Source organism: Equus caballus, chromosome 1, assembly GCF_041296265.1.
Source record: "Equus caballus isolate H_3958 breed thoroughbred chromosome 1, TB-T2T, whole genome shotgun sequence".
Taxonomy (NCBI): domain Eukaryota; kingdom Metazoa; phylum Chordata; class Mammalia; order Perissodactyla; family Equidae; genus Equus; species Equus caballus.
Window position 1 is genome coordinate 31,185,473 of NC_091684.1, and position 17,171 is coordinate 31,202,643.

General features: G+C 42.3%; 1 protein-coding gene across 3 annotated transcripts in view; it reads left to right on the forward strand.

The window, feature by feature from the left end:
- The first annotated feature begins 1,278 nt into the window (after positions 1 to 1,278).
- Positions 1,279 to 17,171, forward strand: part of HPSE2 (heparanase 2 (inactive)) — a 607,109-nt gene continuing 591,216 nt past the window's right edge. For 2 of the 3 annotated variants that reach the window (XR_011421956.1, XM_023641195.2), the window contains exons 1-2: positions 1,282 to 1,732; positions 4,762 to 4,919. Coding sequence is in view for 2 of the 3 variants with exons in the window: in XM_023641195.2 (XP_023496963.1) it covers positions 1,443 to 1,732; positions 4,762 to 4,919 (448 nt within the window). In the remaining variant the exon portion in view is untranslated. Of the gene's footprint in view, positions 1,733 to 4,761; positions 4,920 to 17,171 lie in introns of all 3 variants that reach the window. The other variant, XM_023641185.2, reaches the window with a different exon arrangement.

A 17,171-nucleotide genomic window follows, 5' to 3' on the forward strand; every position in this document is an offset into this window, starting at 1 on the left:
GTTTTGTCTGTTTGATATCAGGAGGCCCTGGGATGCTCATGTGTACCCACACTGCATAAAGTAGTTCTCATCTGCCAAGTAAAAGGTCCGTTTTGTTCCAGAAAGAAGACGAAAGGGGGGCCCAACGGTGTGAGTGCAGCAAAGTGTGCCGGGCCTCTTTCCGGCGCTTCACTTTGGGACCCCGGAGCTCAGTCCGAGAGATGCTGTGGGTCAGGGCTCCATGAGCTGGCGCGGGTGGTGCACCCCCTGGCTCCCAGCTGTTTCATGCATCCAGGAGCTATGTGCGGGCGGACTCTGGCTGTGACCCCAGGCCTAGTATGAAAACCCAACTGTGTCAGTCTGTTCCTCTCAGGCAACATTAGGGCGTACTTCCCCGCAGGAGGGGCAAGCCCAGGGTTGACCTCTAGGAGAGGCTGGAGGGACGGCTCTACTTGTGCCGTGGAGTGGCCACGCAGTGGCTCAGAGGGGCGCAGCGCCACTCAGACTCTCCAAATACAGACCAGGTTGCTTTGACTTGGCCTAAGTCAGCATATATTGGAGCCCCCAAGACACTTTCGCCTCGGCTGCAGGCAGAATGGAGCCACGACTAGTCTGAGCTCTTTTGTCCCTACGAGCAGATAAGCCCTTTGCCCTGGTCACTCCGTGTATTCCTTCTTGGCCACCTTTTGCCCTATCGAGGTCAGAGGATGCTTCCGTGTGGGTGCCCAGCGCGTCACAGAGGTCCAGACTTGTGTCCATGGAGTCTCTCTCTGCGCTCTGTGCTTTAGCTGGTATCACAGTTGCTGCCGAAGGACCCCTCTGCAACTTAACCACCCTTGCTCTTGCTGCTTCAACCCCAAAGGAAGGCCCAGAGCGGACGATATGCCTGACGCCGTCAGGACAAACGGGCGCGATGCGGGTGCGGACTCTTTACCCCAGCGCGCCCGCGGCTGGCGTGGGGCTGTTGTGTGTGGGTCCGAGCTAGAACCGCCCTTCCCAGAGCCTCGCAGGGAGGAAAGTAAAACAAGACGTTCTGCACCGTACCCAGAACGTTACAACAGTTCTGTTTCTCTCTCTGTCTCTGCTTTCTGACCCTAGAGGGTTAAATCAGGAGGGTACAACGCCACCCCTTCCTCCTACTTCCCGCCTCTCCCCCCACCCCCTTACCTTTAAAAAGTTAAAAAATGTCTGCAGTCGAAATCTCTTAAAGGGGCGGTGCTGGTGAACGAGTACTCTTGGCACGAGTCGCTGAGAAGGCTGGCTAGGGGCGTGAGTTCGCTCCACCAGCACCAAAACACTGAAGAAGGAAAAAAAAAAAAAAGAGAGAAGGAGACAGAGTGAGAGAGGGGGGAAAAAAGGAAGGGGAAAAAGGGGGGAAAAAGGCAGACAGACACACACTTTAGATAAGGACAATTAGTCACCAGCGAGATCCTGTAGGAAGAGGTTTGAATCAGAGGGATTTAATGAGGGTGCTCTGTGCCTTCCCTGAAGCCATGCCCTCCAGCAACTCCCGCCCCCCCGCGTGCCTAACCCCGGTGGCTCTCTTCTTGGCTCTGTTGCTCCATCTCTCCCTTTCCTCCCAAGCTGGAGACAGGAGACCCTTGCCTGTAGACAGAGTTCCAGGTTTGAAGGAAAAGACCCTGATTCTACTTGATGTGAGCACCAAGAACCCAGTCAGGACAGTCAATGAGAACTTCCTCTCTCTGCAGCTGGATCCGTCCATCATTCATGATGGCTGGCTCGATTTCTTAAGGTAAGGCAGGGGCTTCGATGGATCATTTTTTTCTTTTAAGTAACAACCCCCACCCCTTCCAACTCCCCATTCCAAAAGGGGAAGAAGAAGAAGAAAATAAGCCAAGCGGATCTCTCAAAGAGAAGAAAGGAGGTTTTCCTCCTCCTGGAATATTTGCTGTGAGGCTGTAACTGGTGATTGAGTAAAGCAATGTTTTCTATTAAGATGCACATGTTTGCAATGCAGAAGGCATTTCAGAAACTTATCAGTTATGACTGAAAAAATGTTGTGCTTACATATATCCACAATTAGCCTCCCCGTCTCCTTCTGAAAAAGAAACAAGAGGTTCAGGGCAGTTACAAAAGCGAAGAAAAGATCTTGAGCAACAAAGACCCGAGAGGAATGTGTGTGTGTGTGAGAGAGAGTGAGTGCGTGTCTGTGTGTGTCTGTGAGTGTTTAAGCGGGGATCGCACGAAAGTGGAATTTTCCACGGAAAGATCGCTTCGTCAGTTCTCTTCCACTCCCAGACGGAAAACGAATTTAAGCAGGGGGCTTGAACAGTGGGCAAGTTGGATCAGATTTTTAAATTTTTATTTTATATCCTCCGCTGTCGTCTCCAGACTTCAGGACTTTGTAAGACGCTTTTTATAGATCGAATCGCCCCCAGTCCCTCCTCCTCAAAATCTCCTGCGGTAACTGCATAGTTTAGTTTTTCTTTAAAGAAAAAAAAAATCCTCGCTTCGGTCACAGTGTATATAAGGAGAGCGTAAAGGGTCCTAGAAATACTTCGGGGATGTTTCAGAAGTCTGAACCCGGCACCGGCGGATTAGCAAACCCGGAGGTTTGTGATCACCGACTCTCCCTTACTCTAGGGCTTGGAATCTAACTGGGCTCACCCTCTCCCTGGGTTGTTACTGTTCAGCAGTTAGGCAACCATGATCCCTTCCCGTTAAGGACAGAGTTGCAGTGTAAAAAAAGAAATAAATAAATTGCCTGCAATGTCGAATCCAAGTGTTGAGTTTTTAAAAATTCCCTCCAAGTTGGAGCCTCAGCTGTGGGCTCCCTCCAAGAGCTTTGAGGGCTCTCAGTCCCCCTTTTCTGCCCTGCGGCAGAGTCCGGCAGCGCGTCTTTCGTGAGTATCTTTCACTCCTTGGGAAATTCGAGTTTTGTTTCTTGTGTGCGCCAGCTCCTCAGTCTCCCGGTCTTCTCGGCTTCGGCGGGGTCAGCGGATGCGGCAGGTAGCGACTGGCGCTTTGTGGAGCGCTCCTTCCACGTGGAGCGCTCCTTCCACGTGGAGCCAGCGTTGCGGGAGGACTGAGTGGTTGCCGCTGCCGCCGCCGAGGCCATTTCGGTTTGTGCCGTGCCGGTGCCTCTGCTGGGAGGGCGGGAACAGCTCCGCGGAGCCCGGCTTCCTCCTCGGAAGTTCTGACTTGCAGCAGAGCGCGTCTCCGAGCACGTCCGAGTGTGGGGGGCGTCAGGGGTTTCCCGAAATATTCGCCCCACTTGCATTGCACTTCTCCAGCTGCGCGGACTCCTTCAGGTTTTTTTCTTTCTTTCTTTTTTTAAACTATCCTGTTCGCGCTAAATGTTTGCCGCAGAAAAGATTCTGGAAGGCGGCTTTTCGGGGAAGAAGCCGTGGCGGGGCGCATTCGCATTGGCTGTGCAGGCTTCCGGATGCACAGTTGTTGGAAATGCCGTTTCCGCGGGGCCGGACTCTTGCGGACATCGCCTCTGCCTGCCGCCGGCCCACGCGACGCCCCGACTGTGCCCGCCCTGGAACTCGGAGTCCTGGAGTCCTTGGCCAAACGACCCTTCTGGCCACCGAACTTCTCGGGACGGCCACGACTCTTGTCAGAAACTCTCCGAAAGCGGAGTCTCCGGGTTTATCCCCCCTCTGTATCCACCTCATTTATGATACTCTTTAGTTTCTCCATTTGGATTTGGATTTTCAGACCTGAACCAGCAAAGCGCTAAAAATAACTTTCAGATCCAGAACTCAACAGCTGATCCCTGTAGCATTAAGAGCATCTGCAATGCTCCTTCTCTACCCTTTCCTGAAGTTTCAGCGTTTGGCTTTTCAAAAACCTATTTATGGAAATCCTGAACCTAAATAGATGTAAATGCTATTTTTCTGGTGCTTCTCGAGTCTCCTCCGAGGCACAGGTTCCACATTTTGGCAAAATTCACGTTCTCTGGCTCTTCCAAACGGCCCTAAGTGAGAAGGAAAAAAGATGGAGCCCAACTTGGAGGGTGGAGACGAGGATGTTACCTTTCCTGAGATCAGGCTGAATTATTTCAGGGGGCAAAGAGACATTGCTTTTACTGTGCAAGGCGGGGGTGGGGAGTGTTCTCTGAAAGGCAAGGATTAACTCCGGCAATCTCTCTTGCCCAGGGATTTGGGAGATGGATGCGGTTGTTATAAGGCAGTGGAAAAGGAAAATCAACTTAGGCATTAAAAGAAAAAAGTCGGAATCAGCTTGATCTCACGTGCCTGGTCTGAGAGAAAGAAGGCAGGTTTCGCCTTCTCCGCAGTGGTTGCAGCGCCCTGGGGCGGAGGACGTAGATCCCGGCTTTCAGCCTGGAAGTCTAGGCAGAAGTCTGAGCGCCGGGTCCGCGCGCTGCGCGTCTCCGCCAGGAGCGCTTTCCCGGCGGTAGCGGAAGCCGGGCAACTGCGCCTTAGCCTCGTGTTCTCAGCAGAAGTGTCCTCCTCACGCCACACGCACAGTCTGTTAACAAACACACTAACCCTTTGCAAATAAGTACCTTTGGCATGCAGCGTGGGGGTGTCTGAGGGAGGGGGCCGCTGCCGGCTGGGCGCAGAAGGCGTAGCCCCGGGGAGCCAGGTGGCTGAGGGCAGGGCGGGCTGGGGCGCCGGGCGCACGCGAGACGCCGTGGAACGGCCAGGAGTCCGCGCGGGCGCCGGGCTGGGGCGGACACAGAGCCCCCTGTCCCCGGCTAGGTGCTCTCAGAGGAAGAGGGCCTTGCTCGGTGCCCCGCGCCCTCTCGCCTTCCTCCTGGATCCTTTCCTCTCTCTTTATCTACCCCTGCAGCTCCAAGCGTCTGGTGACCCTGGCCCGGGGACTTTCGCCCGCCTTTCTGCGATTCGGGGGCAAGAGGACCGACTTTCTGCAGTTTCAGAACCTGAGGAACCCGGCGAAAAGCCGCGGGGGTCCCGGCCCGGATTACTATCTGAAAAACTATGAGGATGGTGAGAAACCTGCTTTCCATTCCTGCGGGGTAGGGGAAGTTTGGGGAGTGGGGGCGAGTACTCGTTGTCTGTATAGTGGTGGGGGGAGATTTAGAGGAGAGACTGGTTGAAGTTCCCCTGAAAAGCTGGTAGCTGCTGGCGAGGTGACACGGGAGTGTGGGACTCCTGACGTGATTACGCAAAGGGGGCTCACCAGGTTGTCCTTGTCCTGGCTGCCGGCCTTTTGCTGGGCGGCTGTGTCTCCGAGGCCGCGAACTGGTAACCAAAATTTCTGGCAGGCAGTCCTGTGGGGAGACGACGCAATGGGTTTCTTGAGAAAATTCACTCAGGTTCATAGGCTACTAAAAGGTCAGGGTCACGTTTCATTCCTAAAATTCTAGAAAAAAGTGCCTTTTTGTTTTTCTTACTTCTTGCTTTCCTGAGCTGAGGATATGGAAGGATTCAGCCTTTTTGAAACCCTCTCTAAAGTTTTCTCGAATAACCGTTTTAGATTGGTCTCTTGTGGGGAAGGTTTGAAAAGCTCCACAGTGAGTTCTCCTTCAGATTACCTAATCTCAGAGTCGATTTTTTTTTCTGTTTTAAAGTAGGATGGTGAATGCCAGCCTTCTTTCTTGCTAGGATCAGATGAGTTAAGTATTGGAAGGGCTTTGGAAACTCCAAATCCTATTCCAATGTGAGAGGCCTATCTTTTTAGGTTTGAACAGTCTCATTTTAACTAGAGAAAAAATGAAAATGGTATTAAAAATTTGTTTAGAGGATTTGGTGTTAATATCTATGAACTTTCTATGTGGGCGGCGGGACATACTTTATTTCGAATAGGCAAAATGGGAATGGGTGTGTGCTCAGCCACTGAGGCTGTTCAGATTGGGTAGAAGAGGCATTGGTGTCCATTCTTGCAGGACTGTCTCTACCCTGCTGTTCTTTCTCATAAGTGAGCTACAGTTTTATTTTTAAAGGGCTCAGGGACAGGTTCTCAGAGCTCCCTGGATTTTGTTACATCTTGTCCTTATAAATCAGCAAAACGAGGAAATGCTGTTGTATTTTCTGGGGCTTTCACTGGATGGGAATTCAGGAGAGGTATTGGGATCTATTTCAAGGGTGTCTGAGAAACATTTTTTAAAATACTAGAATGGAGAAAGAGAGCAAGGCTGAGGCTTCTTGAGTTTGAAGCCTGATTAGGACTTACACTTTTATAACATTTGTAAAGTATGTAGGTGTTTAAGGCTACATCTTTTCAAAGGTAAATGTCATTGCCATAAAAACATGGATTGAAGTATAGTTTGCTGTCACTCAGCATAAAATGTTGAAAGGTAAAAGATAATCCTGAACAGCAGCTCTGATGGTAATTTGACCCAGGGCCTTATAGCTCCCAGGGTCCCTGTCAGCTCTGTGATCAGACACAAGAAGGGAGAATATTAATGGTTTTCTTGATGAAACAGCTCTTCTTCGAATCCATTTGAACTACTTCCTTTTTAGTTTGTGGAAAAACTTGTAAGAGCCCTAGTTACCACTGGGGGAAAAAGAGACCATTATAAGTTATAGGAATTGACTTTTTTCTCTCAAACTTGTACCTAGGATTATATTACTGATTCATTGAGAACATGAGATCTGCTTAAAATGAAGGATACAATTAGTTTCCCTTTGTAAAAGGAGAAAGTGGGCATCATGAGGAGAAAGGAAATTGGCAGAAGGCTGTGCCCGTAAAACTTCATAGAATTAAAAACAATCAGAAATGGAAAAGATCTAAGAGGCCATCTTCAATCCTCCCACCACTTCAGAGGCCAGTACAGGATCATTCCATATGGAATCCTTTTCTTATTTTGTCCAACCTGGTATTAAATATCTCTAGGAATGTAGTTTTCACCACTCCTGTGGGAGAGAGTTCTTGTGTCCCATAGATTTGTGCTGGCAAATTTATCCTGAATTTTCCCTTTATAAACATTCTCCGAGTATTTGTGCTTATCCCTGTTTGCATTTTTTAGACATCTACCTTCAAAATAATTTCTGTCTTTGGTGTGAGTGTCAGCTTCAAAAGTAGGTTTCCTCATAGCTGTTTTTTATCTAGACTACCTGGATTTAATTCTTTTAAAACTTTCTTTAAAGTCAGTCTTTCCAGACACTAATCTGTTTTATTGCTCCTAGCTGAACTCCTTTTGATTTATGTCTCCCTGGTAATAAGATGCTCTGAACTATATCAGTATTTGAGGCCTTAGCAGAGTTAAAGAGAGTAGGAATGCCCTATTTCTGCCCTTTGATGCTTGCATATTCTTAAATTACCCATATTGTTTTTGTTGTTGCATTGCAGAATTCAAGGAAAAAATGTTTCTGGTATAGTCTTAGCAATTTTGCAAACATTATACTTCAGTTGTCACTTTCCATCCAGTGATAACTGTCATCATCATGAGTATCTTAAAATAATTAGATCTTCTCAGTAAATGGACCTGTCGTAGGCACTTGGCCATAAGCATCTTGTTAAAAAAAAGATTTATTGACTTAAACATAATACAGAATAATAACATACATTTTGAGTAATGAGATACACTTACTGGCACATTATGAAACTGAATGATGAAGAGAATAGGGAATTTGGGCTTAGAAAGCGTGCATTGCAGGCCTGGCGCTATCACCTATGAATGTGTGGCCCTGGCTTGCTGCTTCTCTGTAACATATGGATGATAATAGCTGCTGTGCATTGCTGTGAGGGTTCTAAGAGGTAATATGTGTAAAATATTTTGTCAATCGCAAATCACTATATGAAGGCTAAGGATTCTTTTATTAAAGGCAATTTAATAAAAGTAAGAAAATTTATAACATATATATTTAATATTTTAAAGTGGGATTAAGGAGTGAATAAGATTCAGTGAGACAGAAGTTTATACAGAAGAAAGGAGATAGATTTAGGGAATTTTTTGAGAGGATTAAGAGAACGCAAGGAGAATTGCCTTTAAGGAATGGAGGTGGAGATCATAGGGTGGCTTTCTTTTGCGTGTGTGGTAATGAGAGAAGAGACTAATTTTTAGTTTTGTTATATACTAACATTAAAATGAACTCTTGTTCCAGCTTGGGTAAAATATACTTTTCTGGTTAATTCTTTCATATTGCTACCTTGATGTGATTTTTTATTGTGGGTGCTTTCCCCTGAATTGATAGTGCAATTAACAAGTCATGTGGCTTCTACTTTCCAAATACTTTTTTTTACTGAGGTATAATTGACTATTTTTTTAAATACTTTTTAAGCACTTTAGTGCAACTGTGCTTTCTCTAACTTTCTAAAGCCACTGTTACGTATCACTTTGGAGCTTCTCTGGTTACTCCTTTAATACAGTTACTTATTCCACTCTATGCTTAGGCAACTTGAATATCATACAAACATGGTGATGATGGAGGAAATAAAAATAGGATTATTCTTCATATCTTGGAATCTTACCCTTTGCCTAACTTCCTCTCTTCTATGTGATATTATGCTTTTCTTTCTCCTAACAAAGAAATCTCAGGTTAATCTTTTGTTCTTAAGTTTATTTTGCTCCAGTCTGCCCCTTTTGGTTGTATATCAGTGGACTTTTTTGTATGCCTGTCTGTTTACTGCCATAACCATATCTTTAATCAAGATGTACACTATTTATTATGTGCATCAAAAGCCAGCTTAATATTTCTAAAATGTCATAATTTATCCTGTCACTCTTTTGCTTAAAAACCTTGATGATTTTTGGATTGCTTACAGAAAATGTTCAAACACCTGGACTTGGCATTCAAAGCCTTTCCCTTCTCAATCCTGGCTTTCCTTTTGTACCCTACATTTCCATATACCTTTTATAACAGCCCTACTTGATTTTCACTGTCTCCTTAAAGCACCTTAATTTTCTCAACCCCATACCTTTGTTCAGCCAGTATACCTCTGCTTTGAATGTCTTTCTCTTGGCTCTGTGCAAATCTCACTCCCTCCCCCACCCAATTCCTGAAGGCCCATTGCAAATGCCCCTTATTTTCACAAAGCCTTTCTTGAACAGGTCGTTCCATAGTGATCTCTTCTTTCTCTGGACTGTTTTAGCTTTTACTCAATAAGCTGTTCTTTTGGCCCCTTCTGCGTTGTTTTGCTCTTTACCTTTTCATGTATATGTTTGTTTGTTTTACCTTTCCATCTAGAATGCAAATTCTTTATAGGAAGGGACCATAGCTAATTATTGTATATGCTCAATTTCTAGCATTGTGTATGGCAAATAGTAATAGTACTTGTAGTAGAACAAGTAATAGTACTTGTTCAGTTATATAATAAGGATCGCTGACTTGGCACCCTTTATTCCGAAAGTTTGCCAACACAAAAAGAAGTACAAAGAAAGACAGGAAAGGGAGCCAGAGAAGTAGGACTACAAATGGTTAGTATATTCTTTGTTACACTTTCCATATTTTCCAAAGGGTTGGTAATGAGTTTATATGACTTTTACCATCTGGGAAAAAAATGAACACGATAGAAGAGAATAGAAGAGCTTCAGCAAATATTTGTGGGTACATAGTAGATTAAGCACACTCTTAAAGGCACTGGGAAAATAGAGGTGCCCAATGAAGAGATGAGTGAAAGCATACATGAAGATTCTATTAATTTTTCACCTTCAATGCATATTCCCATGAAGTCCCTTCTTAATGCTTGTTGTAATGATATTTTTCATTATTTTAACCATGGACTCTTTATCTTTGGTAGTCTAAGTTGTCTTGGTTTCATGCTATGCATTAAAGGAACTTTACCACCTGATTTAAAGCCTTGCACTGGACCCATACTGTTTTTTTATTGTTCTGTTTCTTCTTTGCCTTTACTTTTGCTTTCCCTTGTTAGCCTTATGTGGTTTCTATGCCTAATTTTCCAATTTCCGATTTAATAGTGCCTTTTCACAAATTTAAAATGTTTTTTCATCTCCATCTCCTGAAGTTTTTCTCTTCAGAGAGCTTCTGAAATCCTACAACAATGTCAGTATGCTTCATAAACTCTAAGGCACTATACAACTATTATTATTGTTCCCCTTTCTCCAGGAAATTTTCCCAGTTTTAGCAGAGGCGAGGTAGTTAATTCTTTTTCTTTGTATTCCCATGCCATCAATCAAGACATAGGACATAAGAACAGCACGACTGCCAAAATACATATTTGCCTTGAACTTATTCACCTTTCACTATCTCATTTTATTTCAAATAAATGTTCCTTGAAATTCAATTACATTTAACAAGTATTTATTGATGACCTGCTCTGTGTTTAGTTTCATGCTGGACAAAGAATGGCAGAATATAAAATAAATAAAAGATACTGTCCCAAAGCACCATTAGAATACAACAGTAATATTTGCTGAGGCAAGATTCACTAATCAGAGTTAATATTAGTAGGTGAAATTTTAAGGTAAAACAGGATATTTGCATAGCCTCAAAGATACTCCTCCACAATATTTATTAATTATTGTGGTGGTTTTAGCATATGTCCACAATTTGTTTGATACTTCTTCTTCTAGGAGGTGGAGCTTGACTCCCCTCCCTTGAGTGTGAGCTGGATTTAAGGACTTGCTTCTAAAGAAAAGAGTCTAGAAAGGGGAAAATAGTAACTTTACAGTGGAGAAACTCACAGATATCATTTTAACAAAGTGATCGTGTTAACATCAGCAGATAAATCATGTTGATATCGTGTATTCCCTGATATGATGTGATGAGAAGGGCACTTCACCTTTGTAATATGCTTCCTCCAAATTCGTAACTCTCTATAAACATGAGAAAACACTGGTGAACCCCAAGTTGAAGGACATTATGCAAAATACCTGATCTGTACTGTTCAAAAGACACTGCCCCTGCTGTCATGAACTGGTAGCTTAGGTGGTGAGATAACATTTGTACTAATAAAACTGAAGAGTAACACAAAGATAATATAGAATGAAGTGCTAAGAGGAACATAATAGTGTGCCAGGGTGTAAAAGGAAAGGTAGAGATGAATGCTGGCCAGATTTAGATGAGAGTGAGATTGGGCCTTGTGAAAGATGGGTAGACTTTGGAGAGGTAGAGCAGAAGAGGGAAAGAGCATGAGGCAAAGCCCAAGTATATGTTTGCACAGTAAGGAGACTGCTCTGGCTGCATAGGTTGTACATATTAGAATTATCTTAGTTGATGTTGCTAGAACTCAAATTCTTTTTTATAGAAGCCTATTTGCACATTTTTTGTTAAATTCAAAAATGTTTATAAGTTAAAAAATATCTAAAATAAAGTACATTAGAAATTGTTCTAAGAAAAGCTCATATTGGTAGAATTATGTCTAAATTGGGTTTTAAGAAGTTCTAATGTATTTTTGTCAGCTCCAAAATATGTAATTAAAAAAGAAGAAAGTACCTGTGTGAGAGAAAAGGTTGCTTGGGTAAATCCAGATCAGATTATGAGAATCTTGAATTTTAGGCATAGTAAAATGGAATTGGCCATCTAGGAAAATAGAGGCCATTATAAGTTCTTTTACTCCATTGGAGAAGGGAAGGACACCTTTTCAAGATGGGTAATGACCTTTGCCCTCTCCTATTCTCCTTTTCCAAATCACTGCACACATTCATGTACTCGAGCTAAAGTGTGTTATAACTGAACTTAGTGGTGTTTGAGTTATGAAGCTTGTTTGAAAGACAGATAATTTAAAATCGAATTGTTAATTTAATTCTTATTTGTAGGGTATATAAAATAAAGAAAAGGTTTTAGAATTTGCTTGACAATTTTTATGCTACCCTTCCTTCTTTTATAGAGTAAAAACAGGCAAGTATTTTAGAATATTCATTCACTCATGAATTTACTCATTGAGCAGGCATCTAGTATCAGACCCCTGCTTGACACTGAGGCTGGGAAGGTGAATGAGGCCCAGATACTATTGTCAAATTACATACTACTGAACTCTTGTTACTTCAGCAGCATCAGCCAAGAGCTGTTTCTAGAGATTTTTAGGCCCAAGAAAAGCCTCCATTCCACCTTCATCATTTGGCTTTCCATGATTTGTCTGCTAGCAACTTTAGAAGGATTTGAAACAGTTTAATATTGTATTAAAGGATGTCAAAGATCACCTGAAGTTTTATGTATGTTATTCTGCCTTTTGGAAACAAAATGGATGCATTTTCTGTAATGTTTGAAATTTGGTACCCAGGTCCTGCGTGCTAGCTGCAGCTCACTGTACCTCTGTGAATTTGAATGTAGTATCTCATAGAGTTATAGTCATCATGTCCTTCAGTCACAGTTTAGTCATTTTGGCCACCTCTGTAGTGTTGGAAGTGGTAGGGATCAGGAAACTCTGGTCTATTGCTTGTAAGGTGGCTTAATTAATTTTAATGAATCAGAAAGTCCAGTAAATAAACCTTTCAGTCACAACCACACTTGTATAAGTTATCACCTGGTCACTGGGGCCGGAGGTAATCTACAAACAGTTGTGTGTTCCTGTACAACACAAATTGTGTTACTGTTGCCAATACCAAGTACCATTATTTCTCTTGCCAAATTTGTTTAAATTCTCTCTCCTATTCTCCCAAGCCCTCCTGGTAGAATGGGTACCTCATAGAAGAAAAGAAGTTTCTTTCAAAATTCCCTAAGCCTGTTCAGATTGCCAGTCACATGGTCTGGGCTCCTGGAGTTAAGACCCTATTCTGAGAATCCTTCATCAAAATGGATTATATGTTTAGAATCTTAACTTTGGTTCTTCTTAGTGCTTTAATCAAGTTTTTTGCTATCTCAGGCTATGAGTCAATGGATTGGAACTCTGAGCAGAGGGTGTATGTGTCTGTGTATGTGAGAGAGAGGGAGAGAGAGAGAAGAGAGAGTGAATGAATGAATATATGAGCATGGAGAATTTGGTGTGTTGTGTTTCTTGCGCTCATCCATGGATGGTGATGTAGGCACATTTCCAGACTAGTGGCTGATAGTGTAGAAGGTATAGATACCATGTTGAAATCCTTTGTTCTTTGGTTTTGTGATCTGATTGAGTTGGGTTCAGTTCTGTTCAGCTTTCTTTACTTTAGTATGGTGAAAACAGTGTAATTTTGCTTAATTATATAAACATATTTTGGTTATCAACTATATACCAAGCTTAGTGCTAGGTATTGGGGCTACCAAGAGGAATAAAACATGAACTGTACTCTCAAAGGGCTCTGGTCATACATATTCAATAGAATTTCACAGTAGTCTCTGTAACATCTCTCTACTATAGTCAGTCTAACCTTTGGCCGGTCCCTCTACTTTGCTCACACTATACCCTCCACCTTGAATAGTCATCTTCCCTCTAGAATTCAGAATTTTACTTGTGCTTCAAAGCTCTGCCCAGGTCTCCTATCTGATTAAGCCTTTTGCTAAGCCAATTCACATTAATCCCCCTTCATTCTCTGAATTTTTCTGAAATTATTCTCTGAATACTCAAACTAATTTAGTCCAAGTGCCTCAGAATTTATGTTTGATTGACTTAAGCAGATATCATTTTTGTCTCTAGGGATTTACAATCAAAACACACTGGCATGGACACATGCATAAAAATCCATATAGAGATAACCATCATCACACTACATGGAACAGACACATTAAGTCAAATAAAGTATTTATGTTATTTATAAACTTTAATGCATATGTTTTGCTTTTTGTGTGGCAAAGAATGAAGAGCAAAAATATAAGCTGCATCTTTAGAAAAGACAGGGTACATTTCTGTATCTAAATGTTTGTTTTGAGGGAGTTGAGAGTTAAACCAGTACCTTATTTTCACTTGCTCTGGAAATGCAAAAACACCTTAGAGGATGGTAGGTGAGATTGGAAAGCTGGGAAAGGTAAATTGTCCAGATTTGGGGCATTATCTCTGAAATACTATGGAAGAATGGATGTTTCTCTGCAGCTTAATAATAGTAACAATATATTAATAATATTACTTAACATTACTGAGTGCTTATGTGCCAAGTACTATTTTAAGCAATTTACGTGCATTAACACATTTAATCCTCTCAACCCTATGAGGAAAGTTTTCCCCATTTGACAAATGGAGAAATCGAGGCACAGAGTGGTTAAGTAACTATCTCAAGACCACCCACCTCATGAGTTGTGGAGCAGGGACACAGTGACATCAGTGGTTAAACTTGCAGACTTAAATGGAGTCTCTGCTTGAACTTCACAAGAAGACTGGTGCTAGTCTCAGTTCTTCTGCTAATTAACTGTGTGCCATTGGGAAAGTTGTTGACCCTCGTGAATCCTTCCTTATCTGTAAAATGAAGAAAATTGACTACATTGTCTACATATAGCATCTAATTCTAAGATTCTGTGAGTTAAAGATATCCTCAGACACACAAGATGTGCAGGAAATAATAGAAATGAGAACAGGATAGGATATGTTCAAAGGTTAGAGGCTGTAGAACAAGCTGTAAGGGCTGTAGGAGTTCAGAGAAGGGGGTTAAGTGAGAGCTGGAGTAGTCAGGATAGGTGCCTAGGAGGAGGGTCTTGACCTGGCCTTAACGGTAAATAATAAAATGTTAATAAGAGCTACTGTTTGTTGAGCTCTGTGTTTTACATTGTTACCTCATATAATTCTTAAATCAATCTGATGAGAAACTTTTGTGTGTGTGTGTGTGTGTGTGTGTATGACGAAACTGAGACTCAGAAAAGACATGTGACTTGTTCAAGGTCATACAGATGAGTGGTTGGTAGAACTAGGAGTAGAACCCAGTATGGTACTCTCTTCACCATACTTAGAAAAGAGAGGGATCCAGTCTTTGATTCATTCATTATTTCATTGATTCATCCATTCATGTATCTGGCACTCAAAAGCCTTATGCTTCACATTGTGGAGCATTAAAAAAATGTGTTCCGTAGTCCTTCCCATGAAGGTGTTTGAAGGTCTTGTTGGTTAGGACACAATAGTTTTTAGGTAAAACAACAAAAGAATAATCACATAGAGACATAGAGACATAAACAAGTGGAAGAGATGGTTGTCACACTTTATGACATAGTGAAGGAATAGAACAACAATTAATTCAATATGGGATAGAACATAGTTTCTCTGGGAAGGAAGTATATTTTGGAAGCAGATGGATTGAAGAGAATAATAGAAGTGGATCAACAGTGTTATTGATGTAAGGAAACTGGCATAAAATTAAGAATACTTGAACAAGTTGTTGGAAAGTTACCATCACATTGTTGGACAATTTTAGAACTACTTTATTATTTTTTTTATTTTTTATTTATTTTTTTTAATTAATGTTATGATAGATTACAACCTTGTGAGATTTCAGTTGTACATTTTTGTTAGTCATGTTGTGGGTACACCACTTCCCCTTTTGTGCCCTCCCCCCACCCCCCCTTTTCCCTGGTAACCACCGATCAGATCTCCTTATCAATATACTAACTTCCACCTATGAGTGGAGTCATATAGAGTTTGTCTTTCTCTGACTGGCTTATTTTGCTTAACATAATACCCTCGAGGTCCATCCACGTTGTTGTGAATGGGCCAATTTTGTCTTTTTTTATGGCTGAGTAGTATTCCATTGTGTATATATGCCACATCTTCTTTATCCAATCATCAGTTTCTGGGCATGTAGGTTGGTTCCACATCTTGGCTATTGTAAATAATGCTGCGATGAACGTAGGGGTGCAACGGACTCTTGAGATTTCTGATTTCAGGTTCTTAGGATAGATACCCAGTAATGGGATGGCTGGGTCATAGGGTATTTCTATTTTTAACTTTTTGAGAAGACCTAAAGATTAGGCCTGAGACAATAAGTCTTTTGGAAGAGAATATTGGCAGTACACTCTTTGACATCAGTTTCAAAAGAATCTTTTCGGACTCTATGACTCCTCAGTTGAGGGAAACAATAGAAAGAATAAACAAATGGGACTTCATCAGACTAAAGAGCTTCTTCAAGGCAAGGGAAAACAGGATTGAAACAAAAAAACAGCTCACTAATTGGGAAAAAATATTTACAAGCCACTTATCCGACAAAGGGTTAATCTCCATAATATACAAAGAACTCACACTGCTTAACAACAAAAAAACAAACAACCCGATCAAAAAATGGGCAGAGGACATGAACAGACATTTCTCAAAAGAAGATATGAATATGGCCAATAGACACATGAAAAGATGTTCATCATCGCTAATCATCAGGGAAATGCAAATCAAAACTACACTAAGATATCACCTTACACCCGTTAGATTGGCAAAAACATCCAAAACCAAGAGCGACAAATGTTGGAGAGGTTGTGGAGAAAAAGGAACCCTCATACACTGTTGGTGGGAATGCAAACTGGTACAGCCACTATGGAAAACAATATGGAGAACTACTTTATTTTTTATTTATAAACTGGAACCATACTCTGCCTTATTCTTCCTTCAAGTTCTAAGCCCAGTGAAACCTTGTGAAGGGTAAAGGGGACTGATAAAGGTGAGGTTTCAAGAAACCCCTTCCTTAATACCTCCTTCCCTTATCTTTCTCTTTGAACTGAGATTTTGTTAAATTCAAGTAGAGAATACTTTTATAGCCACTTAAAAAGGAAGAAACCAAGGAACAAAGAGGTTGTATATTCTACACAAAGTTTCAGGGGTTGTTTAAATAGCTGTGCTGGTAAGTGGCAGAGCTGTAGATGGATCCAGGACAGTCTCACTCTGAAGCTGGTGATTTTCACTGCTTCTATTGTAGCATGACAGCACAATCTTCCTCATTCTTTTACCAAGACAGCTTCAAAGGCCTTTCCTCTAGGAGTTTATATTAGCTTGAGTCTGATTTGAAAGTTTGAGAATGGGACTAAATGAAAGTTGTTATGATTTCCCTTATGGCTGTTTCCATCTGGTTTGGGCACCCATCACCTCACATCTCTTCTGTTGCCTCTCTCTCAGGGAACTGGGTTCCTTGTCTCCAGCCTTTCTCCATCCTGCTGCCTGATTAATCTTTCTGAAGCTCCACTGTCCTCCTATCACTGCCTGGCTAGCAGCCTTTAGGGACATCCCTCATCTGCTAACGCAAGTGCTCCTCACTCTCCTCCAGCTTTCCAAGGCCCTCTAGAGTCAGCCCACCCTCCTTGGCCAGCTTTTTCTCTCCTGCTCCTCACAGGAACCTATGTCTATTCACAAGCAGATGGTGTAGCTTCCTGTCACAGAGCTCTTGCTGTCTCTGCCATTCTTTTACTTTCTAATCCTCTGGACCCCCAACTCCTTCATCCATCTGCCCACTTTCTTCCCTTTTCTGAATTCTTCCTACCTTTCAAAGCCTTGCTCAATTTTGTCTTTCTTTATGAATTCTC